At 38.7% G+C, this 26,577-nt stretch overlaps 2 protein-coding genes across 5 annotated transcripts in view; one reads left to right on the top strand and one right to left on the bottom strand.

The window, feature by feature from the left end:
• The window catches only part of LOC122999857 (MAM domain-containing glycosylphosphatidylinositol anchor protein 2-like), a 180,978-nt gene that overhangs the window by 119,670 nt on the left and 34,731 nt on the right, over positions 1-26,577 (bottom strand). For all 4 annotated transcript variants that reach the window (XM_044377173.1, XM_044377174.1, XM_044377175.1 and 1 more), the window contains exon 2: positions 2,627-2,766. In XM_044377173.1, coding sequence (XP_044233108.1) covers positions 2,627-2,766 — 140 coding nt within the window. The remainder of the gene's footprint in view (positions 1-2,626; positions 2,767-26,577) is intronic.
• Positions 19,862-22,684, top strand: LOC122999858 (low choriolytic enzyme-like). Its single transcript, XM_044377177.1, has 8 exons — positions 19,862-20,140; positions 20,313-20,331; positions 20,469-20,519; positions 20,696-20,842; positions 20,950-21,067; positions 21,993-22,171; positions 22,261-22,342; positions 22,462-22,684. Exons 1-8 carry the CDS (start codon positions 20,069-20,071, stop codon positions 22,601-22,603), a joined length of 810 nt encoding a protein of 269 aa, XP_044233112.1. The 5' UTR covers positions 19,862-20,068; the 3' UTR covers positions 22,604-22,684.

Here is a 26,577-nt window from a genome sequence, read left to right as displayed (position 1 = left end):
TAAATTCTCTGTTAGAAGGTAGTGAAAATGCGACTCAATGGACATGCTAGTGATTTATAAAGAGATGGAAAGAAGAGAGTGAGGGAAAAGCACTGCCCGCGGCTCAGATTCTTTATTTTTTCAAACATTTCGTGTGTCTTATCCATTGACACCGTCTCCTCAGAGAGCCAAGTCCTACAAATCCTTCCAATGACCTCTGCACTATACATCTACGAGATTTTGACTTCATTGCCCTCGGAGCTTGCCAGATGCCAACAGTCTCAGTCTTCCTGCACAGCCCATAGTAACACCTTCAAATGCCAAACCCACGAGGCAGCAGTGAAAAAGCACGCATTATACGGTGTGCGGGTGACTGACAGGAACATATATTTATTTGACAATTAAATGGAAAGGCAGACAAGTGTTGCCGCTGTCACAAGTGTGTGTGTGTCTTTGTGTTTGTGAGGTTGGATGCAAGTATGATTTTATTATTAGAAAGCCTCTGTTTTTCCTCCCGAGGTGGGTGGGCGGATGTGCACGTGGCTGACAGGGGGGGGGTTGGCGCCGTGAGGAATCTGCTGCTGCCTGGTTGGACAGAATCCAGAGAGTCCATCAGTGGGAAGGCCTGAGGGGGCGTGTATGTAATTTAAGGAGTGTGCATATTGATAGACATGCGGAGAATTAAACGGTGGCGAAATTGCCAACCGTGGCCCCATTTACTCTGTGGTTGGTCCTTTGTGGTCCTGATGTTATACTTGGCACAACACCACCCCTCAGCCTCAGTCTATCATCACAGGAGCTATGGTCTCTCAAAGTCAGGGAAAGAGACTTGAAATCTGGACAGTAACGATGAAAAAAAGCAATTTTGTGATTTGCTAATGCAGAACTAATTGAAGCCATTTACAGTGATCAAGTAGTGTGACTTGGCCCCCTGTGATATTATGGTCCAGATGGTAAGTGTGGTTTAAGTTACTCTTGGTATGGAAGTTGTTCAAGAAAACACATTTGAGGAATGATTCCACAGACAGGAAAACCAACTTTCCCATTTATCAAGACAGGACACATTGACTGCAACCTCTGAAAAGGGTCCCTGCATACGCTCTTAAAAGATGAAGAAACTCAGCTAAATTCAAATTTGGAACTTGGGGGCGGAGGAAGACTCCGAACATGTTCTGAGGATTAATATTTAATTCTAATGAAAAGATGGAAGTGTTATTGCTGTATTAACTCGCAAGTCTGTTTCCGATGAGGTCGCGTACCCTTGTGTTTTTCCACTAACATTACAAAACCAGCCTTAGGTCTACTGCCACCCCAGATAACCTCCTCAACTTCCGAAACCACTCAGAATGAGTCTGTGCTGCCCCCGGTCCCATGCCGCTACCAGAGGGGACAAAGCTGACACATCCCAAAGTCCAGAGAGACACAGCCGAGACCCGCTGTGCCAGGGGATCTGCGTGAGTCTCATAATGACTCTGTTTCAAAGGAGATCCTGCCTCTCCTGCCACAGCCATGCAGGGCTTTTGATCTCCCACTCTTCTCTCCCCCTCCCTTCGCTCTGCTCTGTTTTTCAGAAATTCTAATTAAGAGGAAAGACAGAGATGTTGAGGGCGAAGTTGTCCTCCCTGACGACGGCAGGCGATGAATGGTATGCCTGAACCCCTCGCTAATTTAAGAGGCCTCACCTTTTCAATTGAAATATAAAAATCAATATGCTCTTCGCCTTGGCATCCAGAGGGGAAGCGTACAAAGCAATGGCCCTGTCTATCGATCAAAAGGGGAATTATATTAATTAATGTAAATGAGCTCAGGCCTGTCTGCAGATACTCCTGAATTCTGAGTAATTTGTGTTATCAAGCAAATTGGAAACAACATTCGATTAATGTTCGAAAGGTTAGTGTGTGCAAATCCTGTCCAGATTAATACAAGAACAAAATGTGATGTTTAAGTCATTTGTGGCGGAGCTGACATTTATACCTGCGTGGATCAAGTTAGTTGATGTTTTGTAAAAGCAAGTAGACGGGATCTTGTTTCGGCTATTGTCTGTCTTTTATTAACATATTTTTATACATGTTTCTAAGATAAAAAAGCAAAACATCTTTTTTTTTCATGCCCTGTTTTCTATCACTGGATGAGTAAAGCAATAAGAAGGAAGCAGACAAGAGCAAATTAGGAGCTTACTTTCCTCAGAAAAAGGTGGAAGGTTTTTTAATTAGTCCAGATCACAACAGTAAATATTAAAAGAGTTTGAGAAAAACTATTTTTCAGATGCCGAGGACCCATGTGCATTCACATGACCCAGAGTCTTTTTACTGTGGCCTCTTTCTCACTCAGTACATTTTGTTTTGGCAGATGTTTAGGCTGTTTTGTTTCTGCATTCTCATTATACTTGGACGCTTTCATTATCAACATGCAGGTGCACAATGCAACCTAAACCATCAATAATTAAAGGATTAAACTTTTAAGCTGGTTTAGTGCAGAGGTACGTGGTGTGCCACTCAATGATGTTAATACGGTATTAAAAGGAAAGCTCGCTGAAGGAGAGAGACGAAAAGAGAAACAGACAGGAGGGAAGATGGGCAACGAAATTAGCATCTTGTCTCATGATTCCCTTGTGTATCTATTTTTATCAACGCTGTCACTTCCTTACCTGTGGCCGAGGATGCCCTGTCACCAGACAGGTGAGCTCCAGCGTCTCTCCCTCTCTGATGGTATAGACTCGCTCCGTGTGCCTCTCCTCCTCAACATTACAGGCATGCCCTGAGTGTATAATGCGGACACTCGGAGGTGCTGTGGAGAAAAAAAAAAGCACCATGTGTGTTATCATTCTGGTCATTTCTGAAGGAATGAGCAGTTTAGCAAAACAGATGGTGTATTGATTAAGAGGTTGTCTCACTTAAATCGAGCCTACTCCAAAGCTTTGTGGCAACATTTGTGCTGCAAGCCACCGAACACACTGCTAACCAGAGGCAGTTGTAGAGGAGAAAATGAAAAAACAAAAAAACAAATGACAGATATTTATCTTTTATAGCATTCGTTCACTTTGGTTCGACTTTTCATTCGTTGCCAGAATATCAAATGCAATGTCGAGGAAATTACTCACCTTAACTGCCTTTTATTGTTTTGTAATTTTTATTACAAGTAACTTATAATATTATAGTAGCACTTTCACAGACATGTGGTACTGATATGGTTTGTGCTGCCAAGTGTCTTGTCAATCACTGTTTTAAAAACAGTGTAAGGTTTTATTTCTCTTTTTTAAATGTTGAACCAATCATATTTAGGCTAGACATTAATATTTTTTACAATTAACAGCATTAGTTAGGGAACAAGATGACCCACAATCTTCAATGTTTTTTTTTTGTTTATTTAATTTTTTTATTTGCACCGAGAAAGATGGAAAAATAGAGAAAATGTAAACAAGAATGTTTTACTGTAAGTATTTACCTTTGCATGCATAAATTTGGGAATAAAAAGAACTGAAAAATTAGGTTAAGTCACTTGTTTGCAATACAAAGTAATGCCAGTACATACCATTACCATGCAACCTGAGCATACCCTATGACTTTGATTGACTCTTAAAGACACAGTGTGTTATTTAATCAAACAAAGATGTCATCCCACCAACTAAACTCAAACTCAAGAGGACTCGAAGCACACTGGCTATTACTGTCAAATGAACTGACAAGTCTTTTAATACACTGACAACACATCTATATCTATTTGTAAGTTATTAATGCTTTCTCATGCAGCTAAATGCATCTGTAATGTTTATAAACACAAGAGAAATGTTCAATATAATCCGATGTAAAACACAAATGTTTATTTTCCATATATACTCTCTTATATTATGTATGTCAATATACCTCAAATTTGTGCGATTTAAGTGATCCAAAGTTACAGACTGGGCTTTTGACTCAGCTAAACTGAAATAGATTCAGGTTGCCCATCCTCAGGGGTATTTTTATCATGAGAGATATCTCACACACATCTTTTTTTGCTTCTTTTTTTTTTTTTTTTTTAATTGAATATTTGACCTGGTGACCCACAACAGTAGCAACAGACCTCTTCTGATTCACCTTGGTCCTGGAAAGACTGCAACATGATCGTGACCACATTTTCACACAAAGATGAGGAAAATAGATACAGTACTTATGGCAGGCGCATTAACCAATCAATCAATATCACTCCAGTTTGATTCAAAGTGACAGTCAGTTTGGGTCTTAATCAAATTAGTTTGCAGCAAGCAATTCAAGTGCAGAGTGAAGCATATGACCAATAAACAACTGACGATGCGTAAAATTTCTCATTCTCTCTCCTGGTCTTCCTCCAATCCTTGTATACGGGAAGATATCAGAATGAATTTAAAACCTGGTATAATTACAAAATCCTTTACATAAATATCCACTATCAAAAAGAGAAAAATTAAATTCTTTAAAAATAGGCAGAAATGTAATTACACTGTTACATGCACATGCCTCTGGGTGATTTTGATACCTCACAAAAGTTCAATATTAGAGCAAAATTTTCACAACTTGGATGCAATTTGGAAAGTGGGTGTCCATACTTAAATAGGTGGATATCTAATTGTGGAACAGAACTTAAAGCACATTCACTTTAGCATATAATTTCCTAATATAATGCAATTATGCATATAAAAATGCCAGAAACAGGGGGTTTTCTTCTCCACTTAGTTGACTCTTGCAAGGATGGACAGCTCAGTCTGTCCAAAGCCCCAACATACACTGGGACATTCAGAGAGTGCAGGGGGTAAACAGGAGAGGAGGAACGAGACATCTTTGGTAAATCGCCCAAAACAATCAGTTCCACTGAGCTGTGAAAGCACAGTTGCATGTAACCAACCCCTGATAATACTAGCATCTGTTAAGCATTTATTCCTCTCCAACTTACATGATTAGTGAAGAGTTTTGGGGATGAGATGATTTAGAGAGCGGATACGGGATATGATTAGAAGGGGGAGTACAAATTGGGGAAAAAATAAAAATAAAAATCAAGCAGAAATCACCAGGAGTCACAGACTGTGGTGTGCGTTTCATGTTGGAGGAGCAGCTTCCTGTGTGGGCCTCTCTCGGCAGGCTCGGCCCCAGCAGGGTCGTGTTTAGACGGTAATCTTAGATTTGTGAAAGATCATTTTAACCCAAACCATGATCTTTCCCTAACCCTAACCAAATGTTTTTTTGTGCCTAAACCTAACCAGACCTTAACCACAGTGTTGTAACATCATAAAACAATATTATTTTTCCCACAATAGTTTCACAAATCTAGGGTAACCATCGAGACACAACCCCCCAGCAACAGACTCAGTTCTACCTCGATCCAGGCTGTAATGCTAAAGAGCATGGCGACACTCCTCCCCAATGCTGTGTTGGGAGTCTCAGCCAGAGTGTATCCTTAGCCACGCGCTAACCGATTGTCCCTCCCTGTTACCAACCATGCTGTTTGTCTCATTCCTGCCCCCCTCAGCTTGTTAGCTCCATCGTGCCTGGCGAAATGCTACACAGATTGCTGAACACTGATATCAATGCTAACTGCGAGATGTTGGCTACTCATAAGCATTGTTGGATAGCTCTTACTCTTACCATTTCTTCTTAGCCTCTGTTCATTTGGAGACAAATACACTGGTGGAGAATTCCATAGGGGGGGATAAGGACTTGAGAAATAGGCTCAGTGTAACGGAGCTTCACGCGAGGCTGCCACTTAAAACAAAAAAGGCTTAGAAACAAGACCCCAGGGTACAAGCGAAACAAAGTACTAATGCCATTTACTCCAATGAGCCAGTATCTCTGCAGCATGCTATCGGTCCTGGAGGAAAGTAGGAAAACACCCGTAATTAATGGTGTTCAACTGCTATAGCTGTTACTGCAACGGCCACACACACACACACATATAAACACTCAACGGTTCTTTACGCATACACAGACAACACTAAGCTTACAGCGTCGGAAGCAAATAACCCTCTGTTAAGCATACATAATGAGCACAATAATGCTCTTGCAGTCGCACATATCCTTTCAAATCACCTCGCCCAAAGCACGAACTTAAATCACTGTCATTACTACATAATTTCCTGTTTGTTTAGTTTTCATGAAAGCCGCAATACACTCACTCCACTGACAGTAACGATTCATAGAATATGCAGCAGAGCACATTAATGTTCTTGGATTTGGATCTTAACTACATCCAGATTATTATGTGGACAAGGATTCTCTAGCCTATTATACACTAGAAATGTTATAGTGTTATGGAAATGTCATTTTTCAGGCTGTGCAACATACCTGTTTGTGTGTAAATAAGAAAGTAACACTAAGGTAAATAAAAAGAAAAATTTACACTGGTTTCCTTTAATTTCATGTAAAGTATTTTCTTGCAGAGTAGAAAGCAAGTGATGTGCAAAATTGCGGCTATAGTGTTTTGCTAAGGCTTGACCCTGGCAACTTATAATTATTTAAATTAGTTTAATTTCCCAACACACTGGCAGAACAATCAACATTTATAGATTTGCTAAACATTCTGGCCTTGAGAATTTCTAAAATCGACAAAAAAGTTTTTCCACCAATTCTGGATGTTGATGCTGTATGGTTTCAAACCAAATACTACAATGTACAAAATGCTCCTTTATTTAGTAAAAGTCCTACATTCATTATTTCATTTCAGCAAAAGTGATTATTATAAAGAACGACCCCATTCAGAGCATCACGTTAAGGCATACAGTATATTATTGGATTATTATTATTATTGATGCATTAATGTGTAAGCAGTGTAAGTATTTCATGTTGTAGTTGTTTCATGTAGAGATAATTTGAACTATTTGATACAACATATAACAATGCATCATACTTGATATGTTTTGTATGTAAAAGTAAAAAGTATAGTAGTAGTAATAGTAGTAATATTTCTGTCTAAAATGTAGTGGTGTAGAATTATAAAGTACTATAAAAGGGAAATACTCAAGTCAGTGCTTTAGTTCAGTGGTTCCAAAGTGTTTTTTAGACCCTTCTTAAATTTTTTTTTCCTGACTGCTGAGCACCTGAAAAACTCAAAAGCCGTAAAGCATGTTGCGCTACTTTGACAACCGGTAACTGTGAGTTAGTTGAGGTGTTACAGGATATTAAACATTTTGAACACAGTGATTTATTTTTTTTTTGCTTCTTCTAGTGCTTTAATATGTTTAAAAATGTAACATACAGCATGATTAATGTGAATGTCACCTCAATTTTACATGGTGAAGAGGTGCAGAATAAATGTAGAATGACATGAAAAAGCTTGTGTCACCCTTGGCCAACCCTCAAGGCACCTACATTGGGAACTACTGCTTTAGTTGCTGCCAGTCCTTTTATCAAAATAGCACCTTTTGCAGATGCAGATTTAAAAAAAAAATGTGGGGGATGGATGGTAAAATTAACCCCCCAGTAGTCCCCTAAAACCTCTGTTTGTATCAAAGTCATCCTCCAACACTCATTAAAACTCTATTAAAAAGTTACATGTCCACATTCAAGGCCAATTAATCTATATTCAACTTTGCTAGAGCACCTTCTTCCAATCCCTCTCTCATTACAAGGTTACATCCCTCCAAAGCAAAATTACAAGATGTTAAATGAATGAGTGGTCATGTATGTAGAGTGGCAGAGCAGAGGTCATTTGGGAGCAATGAGCTGAGAAAACCTATTCTGCTGGTGGCACATTTGGATGTTAATTAGACACTTTTTCTCATCTTGTTTTCCCTGCTGTTAGGGGAATTGGCGTTGGCATAAGAAGCACATCTGCCACTCACGCTGATGTGAGAAGTGCAAAACAGCGGAGGGAAAAAAAAATCAATGCGAAATATTGAGTGGATCTTTACAGTCAAACTAATGCAGAGTTATTCTGAAATCACTTGTTTACCTGCTTTACAAGCACTTGTGATTAAACAGCGTCATTACAATGTTGAGCAAATGAACCTGTAGGTTAAGAAATTTGCATAAATGTGTATCTCTGGCTGTAGTGTCACTACCCCTGCACTTCCCCACCCACCAAACCATCTGCCTGCACTCACACTCGCACACACACACACACACACACACATATACACACAGCTCCCTGGTAGCTATAAGTTAAAAAGAAAAAAAAATAAATATATAAAAGGAGCGGAGGAGCTGGAGGCTTGAAGCAGGAGTCTCAGATGTGCCTCTCTTTTTTCATTTCATTATCTAATTTCCATAACAGTGACATCATTTCCCCGACTGCAGAAACACACAACTGGGAGAGAGAGGAAAGGAGAGGGGAGGAGAAAAAGAGTACCTCTGCACATACATTTGTGCATGTTAGACTGTTAGTTTAGAGCTCCCTCTTCATCTTTTGTCTGTGCATATGTGTGTGTGTGTGTGTTAAGTTGCGTTCGAGTGTGCATTATATCCTTGTGTGTTGAATGAGCAGCTCCCAGTGGAGTGGCTGGCCTTCCTTGGCCTCTGTTGGGGGAGATGGAGACAGCTTTATCCACTACCGCCAATGGAGATTAAATTGGATTTGGCTAAAAGCAGCCTTGTCACCACGGTTCTGGAGTGCCTGAGTGGCAGAGGAGGTTCTTGGCAGTGGTAGAGACTCTAAATTTGACAAACAAATGAACGTGAAAAAAAAAACTCCAACAGCTGGGGCTCGTTGTCGCTGTGGGCTTAATGTCCTCAGACCAACCCCTGAGGACCGCTAACTATATCCTGCTAGTTTTCTGGCTCCATAATCAGCTTCTCGGAATGAGGGAGCCAGGTAGAGAGAAAGAGAAGAGAGAGAGAGAAACAGCAGTAGCAAGCCATATGCAATATGCATAAAATATCAGTTAAAAAAATAATTGTTTCTGTTATCACACCAAACTCATTATCGATTCTGTGCCAGGATCACTGGAAATAAACATCCAGTTGGTTACAAACAGACTGCAGGGGAAAAAGCCAATTTCAGCTGTATGATAAAACTGCTCGATGCCAACATGAAAAAGCTTAGTGATAACACAGAAATAAGTTCAGCGTTATTAAGCAGTCATATTAGATATTCTGAAATAACAAACGGTCCAAAAACATTAGGAGTTTTGAAAATGTATTGTACACCACATTGGGGCTGCGACAAACAATTATTTTCATTGTTGATACATTTGTTGATTATTTACTCAACTAATCAATTATTCTTTTTGTCTATAAGATGAAAATAGAACAAATATAGTTAATATAATTTCCCAGCTTCAAAGATTATTTCCCAAAGTTAATCAGTTTACCTTCTTTGTCATACATGACTGAAGTAAGTTTCTCTAGGACTGCAATTAATGATTATTCTCATCATTGATTACTCTGATGAGTATTTTCTCAAATAATTGTTTGGTCCATAAAATGTCAGAAAATGGCAAAAATGTTGATCACTGTTTCCAAAACCCAAGAGGCAACCTAAAATGTCAGATATTCAGTTTACTGTCACAGAAGAATGAAGAAACCAGAAAATATTCACATTTGAGAAGCTGAAATCAGAAGATTTTTACTTTTTTTTCTTTAAAAAAAATTTACTCAAAATGATGAATCGATTATCAAAATAGATAGCGATTAATTTAATAGTTGACAACTAATTGATTAATAAACTAATTGTTGCAACTCTAAGTTTCTCATGACATTTGAGAAACTTAAACCTGCAAATTTTTGGCATCTTTCTTAAAAAATGATCAGGATAGTTGCCGTTTATTTTCTGTCAACCGACTAGTTGATTAATTGACAAATCCTTGCAGCTCTACAGCAAACACTTATTGTTAATCAATACTTTCATAAACAATCCCTACAATACATTTGATGAGGAATAACTTGTGTTTGACCCATTAGAACAAGGCTTCTGTCCTGGGTCACCTCTGTGTGCATACATGAGAGTTACCATTACAGAAAGTGCACACACAATAACGTTTATAAAGTTTGCTAATATTAGGTAACATTTGCCACCATTAGCTTCTGGTCATACCAGGCCAAGTGAGCTGTAATGGCAAAATCCATCCCGAGGCATATTTAAATGAGTGAGGGTCTTTTTTATTGCTTATGAACTCTTGTTTTGTTTTTTTTTTGTAAGAATAATAGTGTTATTTTGTTAATTTATCACTATCATGTGCAACAGGCTATATAATTCTATAGCCACTCTTGCAGTTATACAACTATAATTGGTGTCCTCACATTATCATGTCACAGTTCATCAGTCTGAAAGGGGGAAATTCAATCATATAGCACAACTATATTACATTTGAACATTGGCCATGTAATGGTTACACTGGATTTTTGAGGCTCACTCATATTTGAGAAAAAAAAAATCAGATAAAGATAAATTGGCCCATAGTAATTTTTTACATAAACAAATAATATCATACTGGCCTGTCCAATTTATCTAGCTAGTTAAAAACAGTATGGATTGTGTCCTCTCAGGTGATGCAGAACAAAAACAGCAGTGGTTATACCAGCATGAATTCAATGGACTTTAACTTTGAGCATGGAAATACACGGTCCACTGCCAAAGGCGTCACATAATGAATTCCTTTATTTCCTATCTTTTCCTCTGTGCATTGCAGTTTGGAACAGCTTGCACACACCCTGCTCTTACTACTGTATAATTGAGAAGCAACTCATCCACAGGATCATCCATGTGTGTAAGGCCCTGAAATGGTTTGCCAGCAGCACATGCATATTATTACATCAGGGCTTGTCAGAGTGTATTGATTACACACTGTAATGCACTCACATGCACTCCTCGGCCTACACTGTTATTGTAAATGAGGCTCCGCATAGATCCGGCTTCGCACTATCAGCACTGATCATCTATCACGCAGTGTATAGTGTGGGCTGAAAAACACAGATATTCATACGGTGCAGAGACTGCAGCATCATAGACAACGCAACACAGGGCAACATATTTGTCCAGCTCAGCAGAAAAAAAGAAGATAGTCATTACTGAAATCAAGAGGAACATGTCAGGTGGTTTTTCTGTGGCACAAGGGGACAAACTGAAGCTCTTTGTTTAAATCGGGTGCTTGAGTTACAGCTCGTTAACACTGGAGAGGGGTCCGTTTGTCTGTCCGTTCAGCAGATGGAAAACCATAAGAGCACAAAACAAACCGTGCACAGCTGTGGCTCTCAGAGGTGCTATTTATAGATGAGTTAATACAGACAAGCACACACAATCATACAACCACATGCCCATGTGCACACACACACCTTGTTACTCTAAAATTAGGCCAGTGTGAACCTGCCAAAGTCCTGCTGAGATGGAAAGAGAGAAAAGAGAGATGACTGTGGAGGGTGAAGGTGGGGAGATTTAGAGGACAGATTCATCTTTGCTCCAACATTACAGCACTCCACAGCAGGGGGTTATGGAGCTTGACTGCATACAGCTGCATCCATTATATTCATGCAAGCTTTATGTCTAGAGGAAGTGACACAAACGAGTCTGTTTCCATCTGATTTATTACTTAAAGCCGATTAGTGGATACTTGATTTTTACTCCAAACTAAACGTGCTAGTTTAATGAAAAAAATCTCAGGGAAAATGCTGTGAGATGCAGTGTGTGGTGTTTTTGGCTTGGAGCAGTGCTGTGGTGGTGCTGTCTCTGTCCGTGGTGCTGAAACATACAGCAGTTGTTACTTCAGGCGTGCAAAGAGAGCCCACGGAAAAAAAACACAGCTGCCTACACACAATGTAACCATTAAACCAACCAAACCAAACAGGCAGAAGGTACCTGATGTAACACTGGGGGTTTACTCTGCCTAGAAATGTGGAGCACATGCATTTATATATATATATATATATATATATATATATATATAAATGCATTCAAACCAGTGAAACCATGCATTCAGCATCTTGGTTTCATTGTCACTGGGTTCACTCAAATTTAACACAAGCACTTTGAGCATGTAACCTTAGTGAGTTTACATGTGATTTTATTGCAATATACAGTATGTTTCAAGGTAGTGCTGAAACAGTCAATTAATTGGTTAGTCAATAAACAGAAAATTAATCAGTAACCATTTTGATAATTAATCATTTAATAATTTTGAGAAATTATGACTGCTTCCTGCTTTCAAATGTGACCATTTGGTTGCTTTCCTAATTATTGGGCTGTTCAGTAATTTGGAGATGTCACCTTGGACTCTGTGAAATTATGATGGTCACTCTCACTATTTTCTTTTTTTTTTAATTTTAAGTTTTTAAGATATGCAGAGAGCCAGTAAACAGTGGTAGAGAGACAGGGGTATGACACGCAACAAAGATGACACGGCCAGAACCGTACCACAGATGTTTCAGAACCACAGATGAACCACATTTTCACTACTTTCTGACAATTTAAAGACTAATCAATTACTGGATTATTAATCAATAAAATAATATGTACATTAATTGATAGAAACTGAAACACACTTTCTCAAAAACTACAAAAAAATGTTTTATATAAAAATATTTGGTTAGAAAAAAACATTTCTAAACAAAAAAGACAAAAAATGTTACACTGTTTGGAATTTCCGACATTAAGATAGGCTGAACGACCTTTTTCATTTCTGACATTTTGACTTATTATAGCAAGAAAAGCACAGATGTAACTAATAACATTAATTAGGTTTCTATCCCAACTGTCTCCGTAAGTCATGCCAGTAAGTCAGCATGCACAACACCAGGGTCCTGGAACTGGCTTGCCTCTATAAAAAGTGGTTGTTACTGTTATTAATTAAACCTAAGCTCTGCTGCCATTACATGTCAAAATGTCCATGGTGAAAAATGTCTATACATGGATATTTATGTTTTCCCATCATAATATGATGAAGTCAGATTGTGAAAAGTATCATATCATCATTCTCAACTTTGCAACAGCACCTCATATCAGAGCATTGTTTTACTATATTACATATGAAATCATTCAGTTTTGTGAAATAGTGTTTAGCTACACAGGCTTAGAGTGAACATATCCATCAAGTTTGCCTTAAAATAAGCTGTGAAAACAGGAAAGTGGTGGAAATGTAAAGTCTATTCATCTGAAAATTGCTTCTTCTCACTGGGAATGGGCAGGAATTTCAGGTGCTGTTAGCACTTTCTGCTACTGCAAGTGATGAATGCTGCACTGCTGAACAGGTATTAAATTGATCTGACACAAACATTGTTTGGTGGAACATGAAACGTTCCCTATCAAACACAAACACACATTACCTGAAACATTTTACAATGGAAATAATAGCTTGAGAAGTACTAAAACCTGTACTCTCATCTGATCTAATGCCTTTGTCAACTTAAAGCACAGGCATGTGTTATAGACCCATTAAACTCTACATGACCAGAGTTCATTGAACATGTCCTTGGCTCGTGTAAGCCAGAACGCTTTTATGAGGAATAAACTTATGGGCCTGTATGAGAACATGCTGGTAAATTTAGAACCTCATTAAAGAAAGACCTCGACATTTAAGCAGCGCCTACTAGCTCATGCTGTTATTAAGAAAGGTCATCAGCTGAGGTGTGAAACTATACTTTGCTTTCCAACAATGCTAAACAGTCAAAAAAATAAATAAATAATACAGTCGCACACAGAGTATCACAGTGTAACAGCCAGAGTATCACAGTGTTACAGTTAAGTAAGTCTTTGTGGCTTTTTCCTATCCCATTCTACCAGTCTCTCCATTCATGGTGCCACATTGGCATAGTGGGCCTGTTGTGGCAGTTTGATTTCCCTAAACAACACTAATCGGACATCTGTAGGGAAGGATAAAGCCCAGATTGGCTGTAACCAGGCAGCAGTTCTCTGTCGATAGGCCTAACTCTGGCCAACACTCACACGATTGGCTGACGCAAGGCAGCGGCTTTCTTTATGGTTGGCTAGTGGTGAGCCAGCAGCAGCTCACTGAGGATAGAGTATCTGGCAACCCTCTGAAGATTGGGTGCTGCCCGCCAAGAAGCTGTCTGATGATTGGCTGTGGTGACTCCAGAGTGAACTGATTGTCCTATCAATGCCCACAGAGCAGGCTGGCTGACAGTGCTGCCTGCTGGCTGGCTTTGCAATATGCAGCTATCCATAACACCAGGGGGCATATGTCCATGTCTTTGAGTGTGTGTGTGTGCGTGTGTGCATGCATGTGTGTGTGTGTTAGTGACTGTATACCTTCCATAACTTTTCCATTGGGGAGGTGTGCAGCTAAGCCCTGCCAGCAGGCTCTAACACCTCATTATTCTAAGCCAAGCAGGAAATGGGTTTTAGAGATCTCTCACTGAGCTATGCTCTTGGAAACGAGGGCTACAGGTCTTCCTATATCAGTAGCACAGACCTGGGAAATGCCTCTTTAGTTCTAGTTAGCTCCACTGCAGCACTTCACCAAAAACCAATTGACTAGGCATGTACTGTAATATCACAAAACATAAACTGTTACAGTCTTGTGCAAATTAATTTGGATTTGAGAGTTTTTGAGATTTAATGAATTAGATTTTTTGCACTGACTCTTGTTAACTGAAGGGTGCTTGTTCCATGTGAGTTTAAATACAGCTCAGCGACAAGATGAAGATAGAAAATAGCACCGCCTAAAGCCTCATTGGGGGATTTTCTACTTTTAGGTGAAAAACTTAAGTAAGTTAGTTCATAAGCACCAACTGTATCATTTAAGGAGGTTAAAGAGGTGGAGGAGAACATTAAAGAGAAGGAAGAAGACAATATGCGTTATATATTATGATATTAAAAAAAACAAAAACAAAAAGATTATTCTTCCATTTCAGACATCTGTGTATTTTGAGTTTGAAAAAAGAACATTTGATTGGACATTTCAAACACTGTAAATGGGTTTCAGGAATGTGACGAGTTTACATGGTGTTTTGTTACATATTTAGTATTTCACAAATTCACACCAACATAAAAACAATAATTTACAATAATAAAATCATAGCAATTACAACTAATGACAGGAAGAATCACTCCATTTAAGTGTACGGTGTATATAAAGTGTAACACAGTGATGATATTAGAACAGACCTGCTGCTCTTTTATTCAAAAAATGCCTTTCACACTGTGCCCATGTATCCCCACTTCCAGTACTTTGCTCAGTGACACATACCATTCCTAAAGTAGTTAAATAAAAATGTCACAAATTAAACCAGATGGTAATTTTAAAACTCTATTTTTATGTACCTGGCTAGACACAGGAGACCCTTGCACCTTGTAATTTGATACAATAAGCTGTGCGCTGACAATGACCACCTCGAAGTGCGTTTATACTGCACCACCCATTAGCCTGGGTGTGACCGAGGTGTAAACAGAAGCCACATGTGCCAAACAAACAGTTAAATACTACATATGTTCACACAAATAACTCATTGCAAGCTTACAGGTTTGCACTTAACACTTATATTATCATATCAGTGGGTTATTTACAATCACAAATGATTAACCTCAGGAAGTTTACCGTGGCAGTTTACTCTAAAATGAATGCAGCTGATTACAGATGTGCACTATTACTGCAGAATTAAAATGTAATGGATACTAAAAGACAATTCATACAGTATATATATATATATAATTTCTACATGATTTGACAGGAAATCAAGCAAATTTCCACACTTAAACACATCAACTTTAGGATTATAAAAAAGAAAGTAGATTTTTTTAGTATATTACATACTGAGCATATATGTATTATATATTATAATCAACAGTGCCGATGTCTACAGGACATCAGACATGCAGTAAAAATGACCAAAACCCAAAGCTGCCACATCTATGGAAGAAAGACAAGTGCCTCTTTAAACAAGGGTTAAGAGGAATATATTTTTAAAATTCTGGATCATTTTGAGACTGTTTCAGAGTTTATCGTAATCGTATTATCTACACTGAAATGATTAAAGAATATCAGTAGCTGTAGCCTGGAGGTAGAGAGATGGTTCTTGCAACTACTTTTTTTTTTTTTTTAACATCATCAGTTCTAGACGGGCTGGGGAAACGTGGGTGGGCGAAGTGAATGAGTCACACTTCTCCCTCCTTCAGTTTTTGATGTCCCCTTGAGCAAAGCATATACTATATTGTAACTGTTGCAGTATACCTGGCCAGTGGTCACCATTAAAGATAATGCGTTGAAGTATGACGTGTGGAATTTTGGACCCTTTTGTCCAGACAGATTTCTGCCCCATCAAAAAAGCTCTCCCATTTACAACCTCTCCTTTTACCCTCACTGCTACTTCTGTCAGCACAAAGACCTTTTATAGTATCATTTTCAAATCCACCTCATAAAGCAGGTGACACCTCATCCATCAAACACAATCATTCCCTGAATGGACTCTGGTTTAATCGATTGCATTACTACAATAATACACCTGATTTAATTTACTGTATGCACATGGCTCTTACAAGTAATAGTAGTCATGCAAGTTGTAATTGGTAATTCACACCAATTAAGATGGTGTTCATATTCAATATATTTGTTCCTGTTTGTCTGATTGTCAATTAGGACGAACATGATGTTTGCTGTCTCAGATTGACTCCAGTATGGAGAACACAGACAGACGGAGACAGACAGAGAGCTACTTTTAGAAAGTCTACAAAGCTTGATTTTGTTTGAGAACAATAAATAAATCTATTTCTGTGGGCCATCAAAAAAAAAAATACAAAAATAACAGAAGATATAGCTGTCTTATTTGAAGACCCGCTTGTAAAAACACGTAATGAGTTGGATCACAGGGGAGGCTTGACGTGAATGCGGTGTACAAAACAGTTAATTGTTATTTTGACATGCAGTCATATGTAGAACAAAAGGCGAGTAAGTAGGGCATCTGTGTCAGGTCAGACAACCAACTGTAGGAGGAGAAGAAGCTAGAGTGAGTAAGAGGCAGCAGAGCAAGCTAATGTGTTTCATTTTTACAGGGTGCTTATCATGGCAGCGGACTTCCTGGCACACACTCCCACTGAACACCAGTGCAGTGATTCTAAATGTTAAGCACATTGTTTAATAGTCCATTATGTAAATTGATATTGCTCATTGACTGTTGTCCTTGGCTGCCCACGAGTTGTCAGAGAGAAAGACGGAGATGTACTGTAGCACAGTGGAGGGCTAATAGGGTAAGCCATCATTGTTGTTTAGTTTTTGGGAACAATGTGCCAAAACTTCCCTTCTGCTCCACCTTCACCCACCATCCAAATCCACCTCAAAATACCATAAAAGCCATGATGAAATTAAAGTTATTAACATCTTATATAATCCAGCAACTTTCATTATTTTCATTATCAATTAATCTGCCATTTTTTCCCCCAATTCATCGTTTTGTTTAAAGTGTCCAACTATAATCTCTCAATATTATGTCGACAAATGTTTTTTTGGTCCGATCAAAAGCCCAAAACCAAAAGAAATTTAGTTTATAATGATGCAAATTAATTATCTGTCAAGCAGTTGTTTTAATTCTAATCTAATACCGTACAGTACCAGTCAAAGGTTTGGGCACACCTTCCCGTTCCCTTGAATGAGAAAGTGCTGTAAATATTGTACTGTACTGCATATATCATCATTTATTTTCTTCTATGCCACAATTAAGTTTTTGTGTTATTCTTTTGCATTCACAACATAATCCTTACACTTTTATAGCCTAAAAAAATCATACTTATATGGTCAGTAATTATGAATTAATAATGAATTTCAAACAGTATTATCATCATACCATATAGTCCTCTTCCTGCTGTTCCCATCATGAATGACATATGTACAGCAGTAGATTTATGGCTGCACAACTATACTGGCTTAACTCTTTAAATCGGAGGGTCAGAATTAGGAAAATCTGTATGTAATCCTGCTGATTTTGAAACGTGGTAGAGATGAGTGAGATGATAGTTGTAATAAAGAGAAGTATGGTAGGAAGATAAAAGGAAAAAAAATGGAGGAATTGTGGAGCTCTGAAAGTACTCCTGCACTTTATTTTTACTCTGACAACCCTGACGGTTTTCTGAAGCCACCTTTCTGCTTAACAAAATGCAGATGTTTGGAGAGAAATAAAAAATCTTTTTTTTTCGTGTGTAGAACTAGACTGACATCCAATTGAAAAAGATCTACTTCTCCTGCAGTTGGAGAGGCATTAGGAATAAAGCTCAACCGAATGGATGGGTCATACATCATTGAGCATTACTCGTGCTGTGCTGTGACTCTAAAACACAAATTGGATTACCTGCGCACCCACGCGGATCACCCGAATTGGGCAGGCACAGACCTACAGGCAACACATAGGCTCACACACACACACACACACACACACACACACACAAAATACATAAACCCATGCATGTGCAAAATGCATGATGCAAACATGGTAAAATTTTACAAATCCATAGGGTCTTATTGGGCTTGCAATAAAGAGAGTTAACACATACACACCTGCAGTCTATCTCTTTCTACGACAAACACACACACACACACACAGGATGCAATGTTTGCTCCCTGATGATAAATGTGACATTATTGTGATGTACAGCGGAGGATCACATCATATAAAGGTTGCTATGATGGAATCTCAGTTTGAAGCTGCCGGCCTTGACATGTGAAATCAGATCCTAAAACAGTTTATGGTGCTGTGAACCCAGACAGCATCCCTCTTCTCCTGTAAACATTGGGCTAGAAGCTGATGATTTATTAGCGAGGGGTCCAATAAATCTGAATACCCATCTCTCTAAACAACCCATTTCGGGATCTAGAGCTTTTAGGAGACTGTTTTTTTTTTTTTTTTTTTTTTTTTATTCATCACAGTCTGGCAGCCAAGACCCGATCTTTACCGCTGAGATCATCACTGCTGCAGCAGCAGCGCTTCAGTAATGAATACAGAACTTTACAGCCACACACTAATTGAGCCATTATTATTATTTGAAACAACACATTTAAAATGGAGCCACACAACAATAGTTTACACCCAGTGTAAACTAAAAAGGGTCATAAAGGCCACACTGGCCATTTGGTTTAATAGGAAATTAAGTTTCTGTTATGGGGCACACTGATGGTATCAGTGGTGCTGGAGTTGTTAGAGATCGAGCTCTTAAGTGGTCCTACTCGGAAATACAAAAAGTAAAAGTGCTCTGACGCCAATGAAGAAATAAGATGTTCTTATGCTTACTAAAATCAAATTTTCTAGCCAAAAGAAAAACTCAGCAGTGTAGGGAGTCAAAGATAGCAGCACCAAACCAAAGAGATGTTCATAGTGCTGGAGCAGATCCCTCAACAAACAAGTTTTTACATTTTTTTTTACCTTAAAATAAAGTTTGTTTTTCACTATAAAACATCATGCAATTAATATAAGTTATGTTCACAGTATGAAAAGAACTGTAGAGGATATTCATATAAAAAAACTTGGTGGTGATCATTATACCTGCTAAATACCAGCATTGTCATTGTAAACATGTTAGCATGTTGATGTTAGCATTAAGCTCAAAGTACAGCCTCACAGAGTGTAGAAGTACACTCTTTTTCTCGTTTTATATTATTGAGGATTGTTACATGATTTATAGTGCATTTTTTGGACAAATAAAGTACATATTTCTGTCACTGTTACTTCTATTCCCAATAGTATCACTGTTCCTAGTTTTATTCTTAAATATTACCGTATGCACAGTATCAGTTTGGGGAAATAAACATTCCCTATTCATTGTTCCATACAGTGATCTTTTATGTTGCTACTTTATTTAAGAAGGCTTTAAAAGCTACTACTTCATCTCAGTGCCTGCAAATATTTAATGAGAGCATAGCATTGTTTCTTTCAAATGGTGTATTTGTTATTTTTGGAATAAAACTTTGGGACAGATCCAGATCTCATGCGCAGACCCCCTACTGCTTAAAAAGGCCATCTGAAATCTGATGCTAAGCAAGCTGACAGCAGCCTGTGGTCACTGTAATCCCTCCAGAATGAGATTATCCCTGTGTGGCAACAGTGGAGCCAGGGTGGGCAGGGCACTCCCATCAGCTGTGTGTCTAAGACAGAGCCCATTGAACCTCCACCACTAATCTCTACACACAGACACACCTTGACAGCCTGCATATAAACTCGGCCCTGAGTGGGCTTCAGCATCCGTGAGACAAGAAAAGTCTCCAAAAGCCACAATAATGGACTTCAGAGCAACGATTCCTCTTCTTTTGCTGCTGCTTATCGGCCTCTGTAATGCTCACCCTGGCAATGTAAGAACTTTCTCAATAAATATAGTGGGGATCAGTTTGTACACACTGTATGTACTGTAATGACACATTTCCCATACCATTGGCTTCTATATTGCCTTCAAGACATTGACTTAGACTGAGTTAAAGTACTTTAAGAGGAATTAATGGGTTTTTTCCCCTATTTTCTTTACAGGATCATGAGGCTGATACCGGTAAGTGACCAAAGCTCAGGCATCTATTTGCGACCTTGTCTAACGGACAAAATTTATAAGGTAACACGCTGTGTGTCATTGTGAAAACAGGCTTGAATGGTGTATGCTTTTCTCCTATTCAACAGAGATTTCTGTAGATACGTCTGCCACAGAGGACATTACCACAACTATTCTGAGGATGAACAATGGTGAGTATTCACTGATGATATTACAAGGACGGCGAGGGAACATATGTTTCTCTCAATTCCTATTGAGAGAGGCCACGTTAGAACACATTTCTAATATATATATATATATATGTGATTCCTTGCCTAACTTAATAGCATTTTTTAGTCACTCAAATGAAAATGTTTTATTCTATTAGGATCTTCTGATTTCCTGCTGGAAGGGGATGTGCTGGTTCCAAGAACAAGGAATGCTGTGAAGTGCCTTAAAAAAGCAAATAGCTGTCTGTGGCCAAAGTCTGCGAACCGTAATGTGGAGATCCCTTTCCTTCTGAGCAAAAAATATGGTGGGTTTTAATTTTTAAGGTGACACTTTAATGGAATGCTGGATTCTACATGTTAACATACTCAATAAATGACATTACTAATGAAGTACTTTTATCCACAACTGTAGATAACACTGAGAAAAATGAGATTTTACGTGCCATGAAAGGCTTTGAATCAAAGACCTGCATTCGCTTCATTCCACGTGCGACTCAGAGGGCGTACTTAAGCATTGAACCGAGATATGGGTGAGTCAATAAGTAAAGTGCCCTGCATGTGAAGGGGAAAAGTACACAAGTATACTATACAGTATACTTCTGGAAGCTGGTCAATCAGAACAGATTGGGTTCATAGGGAAGGGGTGTCTTAAAGAGACAGGAGTTAAAACGTTGTTTCAGACAGAGGCTGCATAAAGAGCCAGTATAAGATTAATAAGAAGTTATTTGAACTGTAAATCATGCAAAGATATTCCAGTACAGGCCCAGGTTCAAAATGTAGACCTGTAAATGTGCATAGGACCTATATGCTCCTTTAACAACAAACCATCTGGCGTGTCAGGTTAGCTATCTTTAGGCCATGTGGATCTTAAAAGTTAGGGTGTCATTCTCTCCTGTGAATGACAATTTTCATGATTTTTCCTGGATTGCCTTGATAAATTTAAAATACTTATCTAGTGCCTCAAACAGGTTAAAGCTGCAACATGCATCTTGTTGTTTTTAACTAAGGCAGGAAGTGTTTTGTCTTTAAATCCTGCCCTCTTCCCCTCAGTTGGATGAAATGCTACGCCAACACTTGTCAGTCCTCTCTGTGACCTCTTGAAACAGCAACTAGCTTAGTAAACCTTCATCCATACAGCTTATAACAAGAATTTTAAGAGCAAGAATGGAGCAAAAGAACAGTAAACTGCAACTTAAGCTTCACAATTCTTTAATTTCTTGATGTTTTTAGCTAGTTGTTAGCATGATGAATCTGCAGTTGACAACCACAACTCTGCTAACAGTAAAAAATACCTGCCTAACAACAGAAAGCCAATTATTTAAGCATGTACACAGAGGGTCTCTGATAATACACATTATATTAGTTTATTAAAATGAAAATATTAATTTATGACATTTCAAGTTGCATATTGCATGTTAATTATATCTGTCTCTGCTTCTCTCTCTCCACACAAAGGTGTTCCTCTTTACTGGGTCGTACTGGAGTAAAGCAGGTGTTGTCACTGCAGAGGTTTGGCTGCATACGCCGTGGCATCATACAGCACGAGATACTGCACGCGCTGGGTTTCTACCATGAACACACTCGGCCCGACCGCGACAGATATATCAGAATCAACTGGGAAAACGTCAATGAACGTAAGAACCTCACAGCATCATTTATGATTGATGGATTCTGATTTATTCCATCAGTCTGTTAGCTATTCATTTCTTTTTTTTGTCACCAGATTTTGTCCTCAACTTCAAAAAGAAGGACTCTGATCATCTCAACACTCCATATGATTACTCCTCTGTGATGCACTACGGAAGGTAAAGTAGAACAAAAACGTTAGACAAACAAGTTTATCCTGAATTTGATTTATTCTAAGATCAAATTCCTACTATTCCTGACATGATTCTTTCTCTCATTACCATCACCATATCTGTAGAACTGCTTTTGGGAAATTCAGATCAGAAACTATAATTCCCATCCCTGACTCCTCTGTTCCCATCGGCCAGAGGGAGGGCCTCTCTGACATCGACATTCTCAGGATCAACAGGCTCTACAAATGCTGGAATTACATTGGATAGATGATTACTGCAGTATATTTTGATTGCGATGTAATACTTTACACATGAGTGTATGATAATAAAATATTGATATTCCATGAATCTTTTGTCCTTTGTCATTTACTGTGAAGTTTATGTACCAATTTTGTGTTCTGCTAACATAATCAGAGGTAAGTTTAAAGGTGTCCACCGATTTTAAATGTCAAAGAAAATTTTCTAGTTTGGAGAACATAAATTATAACAGAGAGCCCGTGTTACAAACTGGGGCATTAAATTTGATAGACATGGAAGTTTACGAGGCAGGGAGTGTCTAACAAAAGACACTACTGAGTTGCATTATGGGACTGAAAGTCAGGATGTCTCTGCTGCTTTAATTTCGCCCACTCTTGTTTTAATGTCTCCCACAAGTCAACTTTATGGAAGTGCAATACGGAATCACCGGAGTATTCTTTCAGGCTATGATTCACTTTGTCTTGAGTTACACTTTACAGAATGAATATCTACCGGTGAATAAATGCTGGGCATTATATGGTTGTTCTTGATTATATTTCTTGAGCCAATTTTTAGCTAAAATAGTACAGTGCTCACTGTAACTCAGTTAATTCATTTAATACCCAAAATATACTTTGTGTTTCTGCTGAAACAAAAGCCAAAGGAAGCAGTTGTGGCATCACTGAAGATCCAATATATCTTCATTTCTTAATTTTGGATGATTGTAGTAAAATTGTAGTAAAATTTTATTACATAAAGAAAATAAAGTTGGGAAATCTTGGCAAACGACACACATGAATTTAATTAGATACAAAAAAAGACAAATATGTGGCAATATCTTCATAATAGAGTTCATTTTTATTTCAGCTCATAGTAATTAAGTTTGGGATTTGTACACTGGTGAAGAGTACAGTGTTTTATCAGAGTGGATCAGTGCTGCAGTATATTCAGCGAGCCAAATTTTGCAGAGCTGCGTCTCTGCGGAAGGGCATAGATGTGGTAGGACATGAGATAAACCCCTCTCCTACTACTCCCTAACCCTGCAGAGAAATTAGGTTTATTTTTCACTTGGCACCCACACTCTTGAATGTGATTTTTTTTTTTTTTCACCCTTTGAAATCCTACGCAATGTTATTCCTCTGTATTCACCCCAGTGAGAGAGAGCAGTGTTGGGTGAGAAAGGAGTAGTGGGGGAGTTTCAGGGTGAGATAAGAAAGGAGAACGCCTAGGAGAGAGAACAGATTCCTATTCAGTTAATTTCCCTCCTCCTATGATGTATGAATGCACATACAATCATGACAGCGTTGCATGTATTTCTCCAGTGTTCTGGCTTAAATGCAGCTAAAGAGGCCGTGGCACAAGACATGCTCATAGAAAGCCAGTGTATCTGTATAGTTCAGATGGACAGAGGGCGTTTAATGTTTCATAGAGTAGTTTCAGTTCATATCAATCGTTCCACTCATGAAATATTTAAAATCTACTTGTTTATTGAAATATTTAACGCTTTGGCTCTGTTCATGCTCCAAGAAGCTCTGAGAGACTTTCAGCTGGCTATAAATTAAAGTATTTCTGCAAATCCTGATTAAAATAAGATCACCAATGAGCCTCTAGATCCTATGACTGAAGTTGAAACATGCCACCACCGGAACATACTGAGTCTAAAAATCACTGAACGTTCAATGAAACTAATGAAAACAATAAGTCTAATGAGAGTCATCTCTCTGAACTGTGCAGCTGACATAAACTGAAACACATAGCATGGAATATTTTAGCTTTCCTTTGTTCACAAGTGTGCTTCCCTTGGTTTTGATGTCATTGAAGACTATAAAAATATGAAATGGAAGCTTGATATACATTACCTGACATTCATTATTACCGCCAGCTTTAAAGTATTGTCTGTAAGGCTCTTACAGTTGCTCTTTGACCATACTTTAAAGGGCAGTGTGTGTATGACCAGCAGGGTCTCCTGTAGGATGTCGTCTCTAATGAGAGCAGACCGAGCGGAGCCAAATGGAGTCTGATCTGTGATGTCACTGGTAATACGCTGGCAGGCCATAACCGCTGGCTGGCTGAGCGGCTCTTACCACCACGTTATTAACACAGATCAGTGTACCTGCCTCTCTTCAAACACGATAAGCTTCAACACACAGCTCTCCTCAGTTCACTGCATGAGCTTCCCTAATGCCAACCAATAGGAAATTAAAATGTTCTCTCTGACTGGTGCTACCATTTCCAGTTCAACCTTGATGCAGAATTTTCTGTGAGCAGGTGCTATGTAGTGCTTTGACCTTTCAGAAAATAAATCCCTTTTTAAAAAGTCAAAAAAAAACCAACAAAATATTTTACACTTTACACTAACTACAAGTTGGTATGAGTTTTTTTTAAAGGGGATGTATCATGCACATTTCCAGGGCTATATTTACAGTCTGGGGCTCTACTGGTAAATCTTTGCACAATTTATTTATCCTTATTTATCTTGTACTGGCCCTTTATACCCCCTCAGTTCAGCCTCTATCTGAAACAGGCTGTTTAAGGTCCTGTCTTTTTACAGCCCCCCTCCCAATGAGCCCACTCTCAGTTGATTGGCCAGCATCTGGAAGCTGCCTCTTCACAGACTTCCGTCTGTTCTGGAGGCTACGTAAACAAACTGTAGTAGTAGTAGTGGATTTCACAAATTTTTCTCATTCTTTACTTCAAATGGAATCTTCTGAAATACATTCATGCATGCCCGAATCCGATCCAAAATATGTAAAGGCCAACGTGAACGGACTCCCATTTGTGGGCATGCACGAACAATCTGGTGTCATCACGAGGACTAAGTAGAGGTAACTTTGCAAACAGAGTGTTCAGAGCAGGCTGACACTTGGGCTTTTGTCTTACAGGAAGCATTTTACGTACATTCACCTCAAGTGTTGGAACTTTGACCATGTTTAACATAGACATCTGACATCATAACAGAACAGAAAATCACAAAAAGCATTATATTTCCCATTTAAGAGGGAGTGCACACTTTTTCAGTGTCTACTCCACCGTGGTGTCTGTAAACATTTCTGCTCTCTATACTGGCCTTGAAGAAATCCCATCCTAGCTCCAAGTTCAGCTGAAGCTAATATGAGGTCTCAGACAGTCAAATTAAGTGGGTATTTCCCAAAGTTACAGTTACAGTCTTACAGTCGCCCTCCTTTTGTTATCATGCCTCTGCAGCGGCTCAGCAACAAATCACAGTCTGGGGGAAACATAAAGAGGGAATATTGTACTGAAAAGATTGTAACTTTGGAAAATAATCACTTGATTTGGCTAACTCAGACCGCTGAAGCCTAATATTAAAATGCATTTTCTCACAGAACGAGGACTGGATTTTGTCCCTCATCGCTTACATTAAAATTTCATTAGAAGGGGATCTCTCCATGGCCTTTATGGACAGAAGGAATGATGAAAGCATCCAGTAACTCTTTAAATAAACATGTGAGCATCTGAGGATTGTTTTAACTTGAAAAGATGAGAACCCGTCCTTTGAATAAATGACATACGGTGGCTTCTTCCTCAACATAATTAAATTGCCTAATAACAAACAAGAATTTAAAAAAAACAACAGAGACAGTTGTTTGCACGGATCATTTGATATTGCAATCTGTGGTGTGCGTCTGCTTTCAAAGCCTGTCCAGGGTCACAAGCAAGTCAGCTGTTAAGTGCCCCTTTTGAGAGAGATGAAAGCAGCGCTTGCAAAAACAAGTACATTTAGTTAAGGACGCAATCAAAAGAAATAACAGATTGGCATACAAATTCTGGACTCTTTGTTGTTGCCCTGCAGGACCCAGTGGAAACGATTAGCTGGCTGAGAGATCGAAGGCAGGCAAACACTAACATGTGCTATTGTTGAAGCTTTCATGAAGTTTCACTTAGCTTCTCTTCTGCAGATCTGTGGAGCCCGAGGAACCATATACGAACTTCTAAGACGTCTGAACCTAGAATAGCACGCTGACAAGTTACTGTCTGTTGTCACT

This window comes from Thunnus albacares, chromosome 16 (assembly GCF_914725855.1).
Source record: "Thunnus albacares chromosome 16, fThuAlb1.1, whole genome shotgun sequence".
Classification (NCBI taxonomy): domain Eukaryota; kingdom Metazoa; phylum Chordata; class Actinopteri; order Scombriformes; family Scombridae; genus Thunnus; species Thunnus albacares.
The sequence above is the reverse complement of the archived record's forward strand: the minus strand, read 5'-3'. Positions and strand labels throughout refer to the sequence as shown.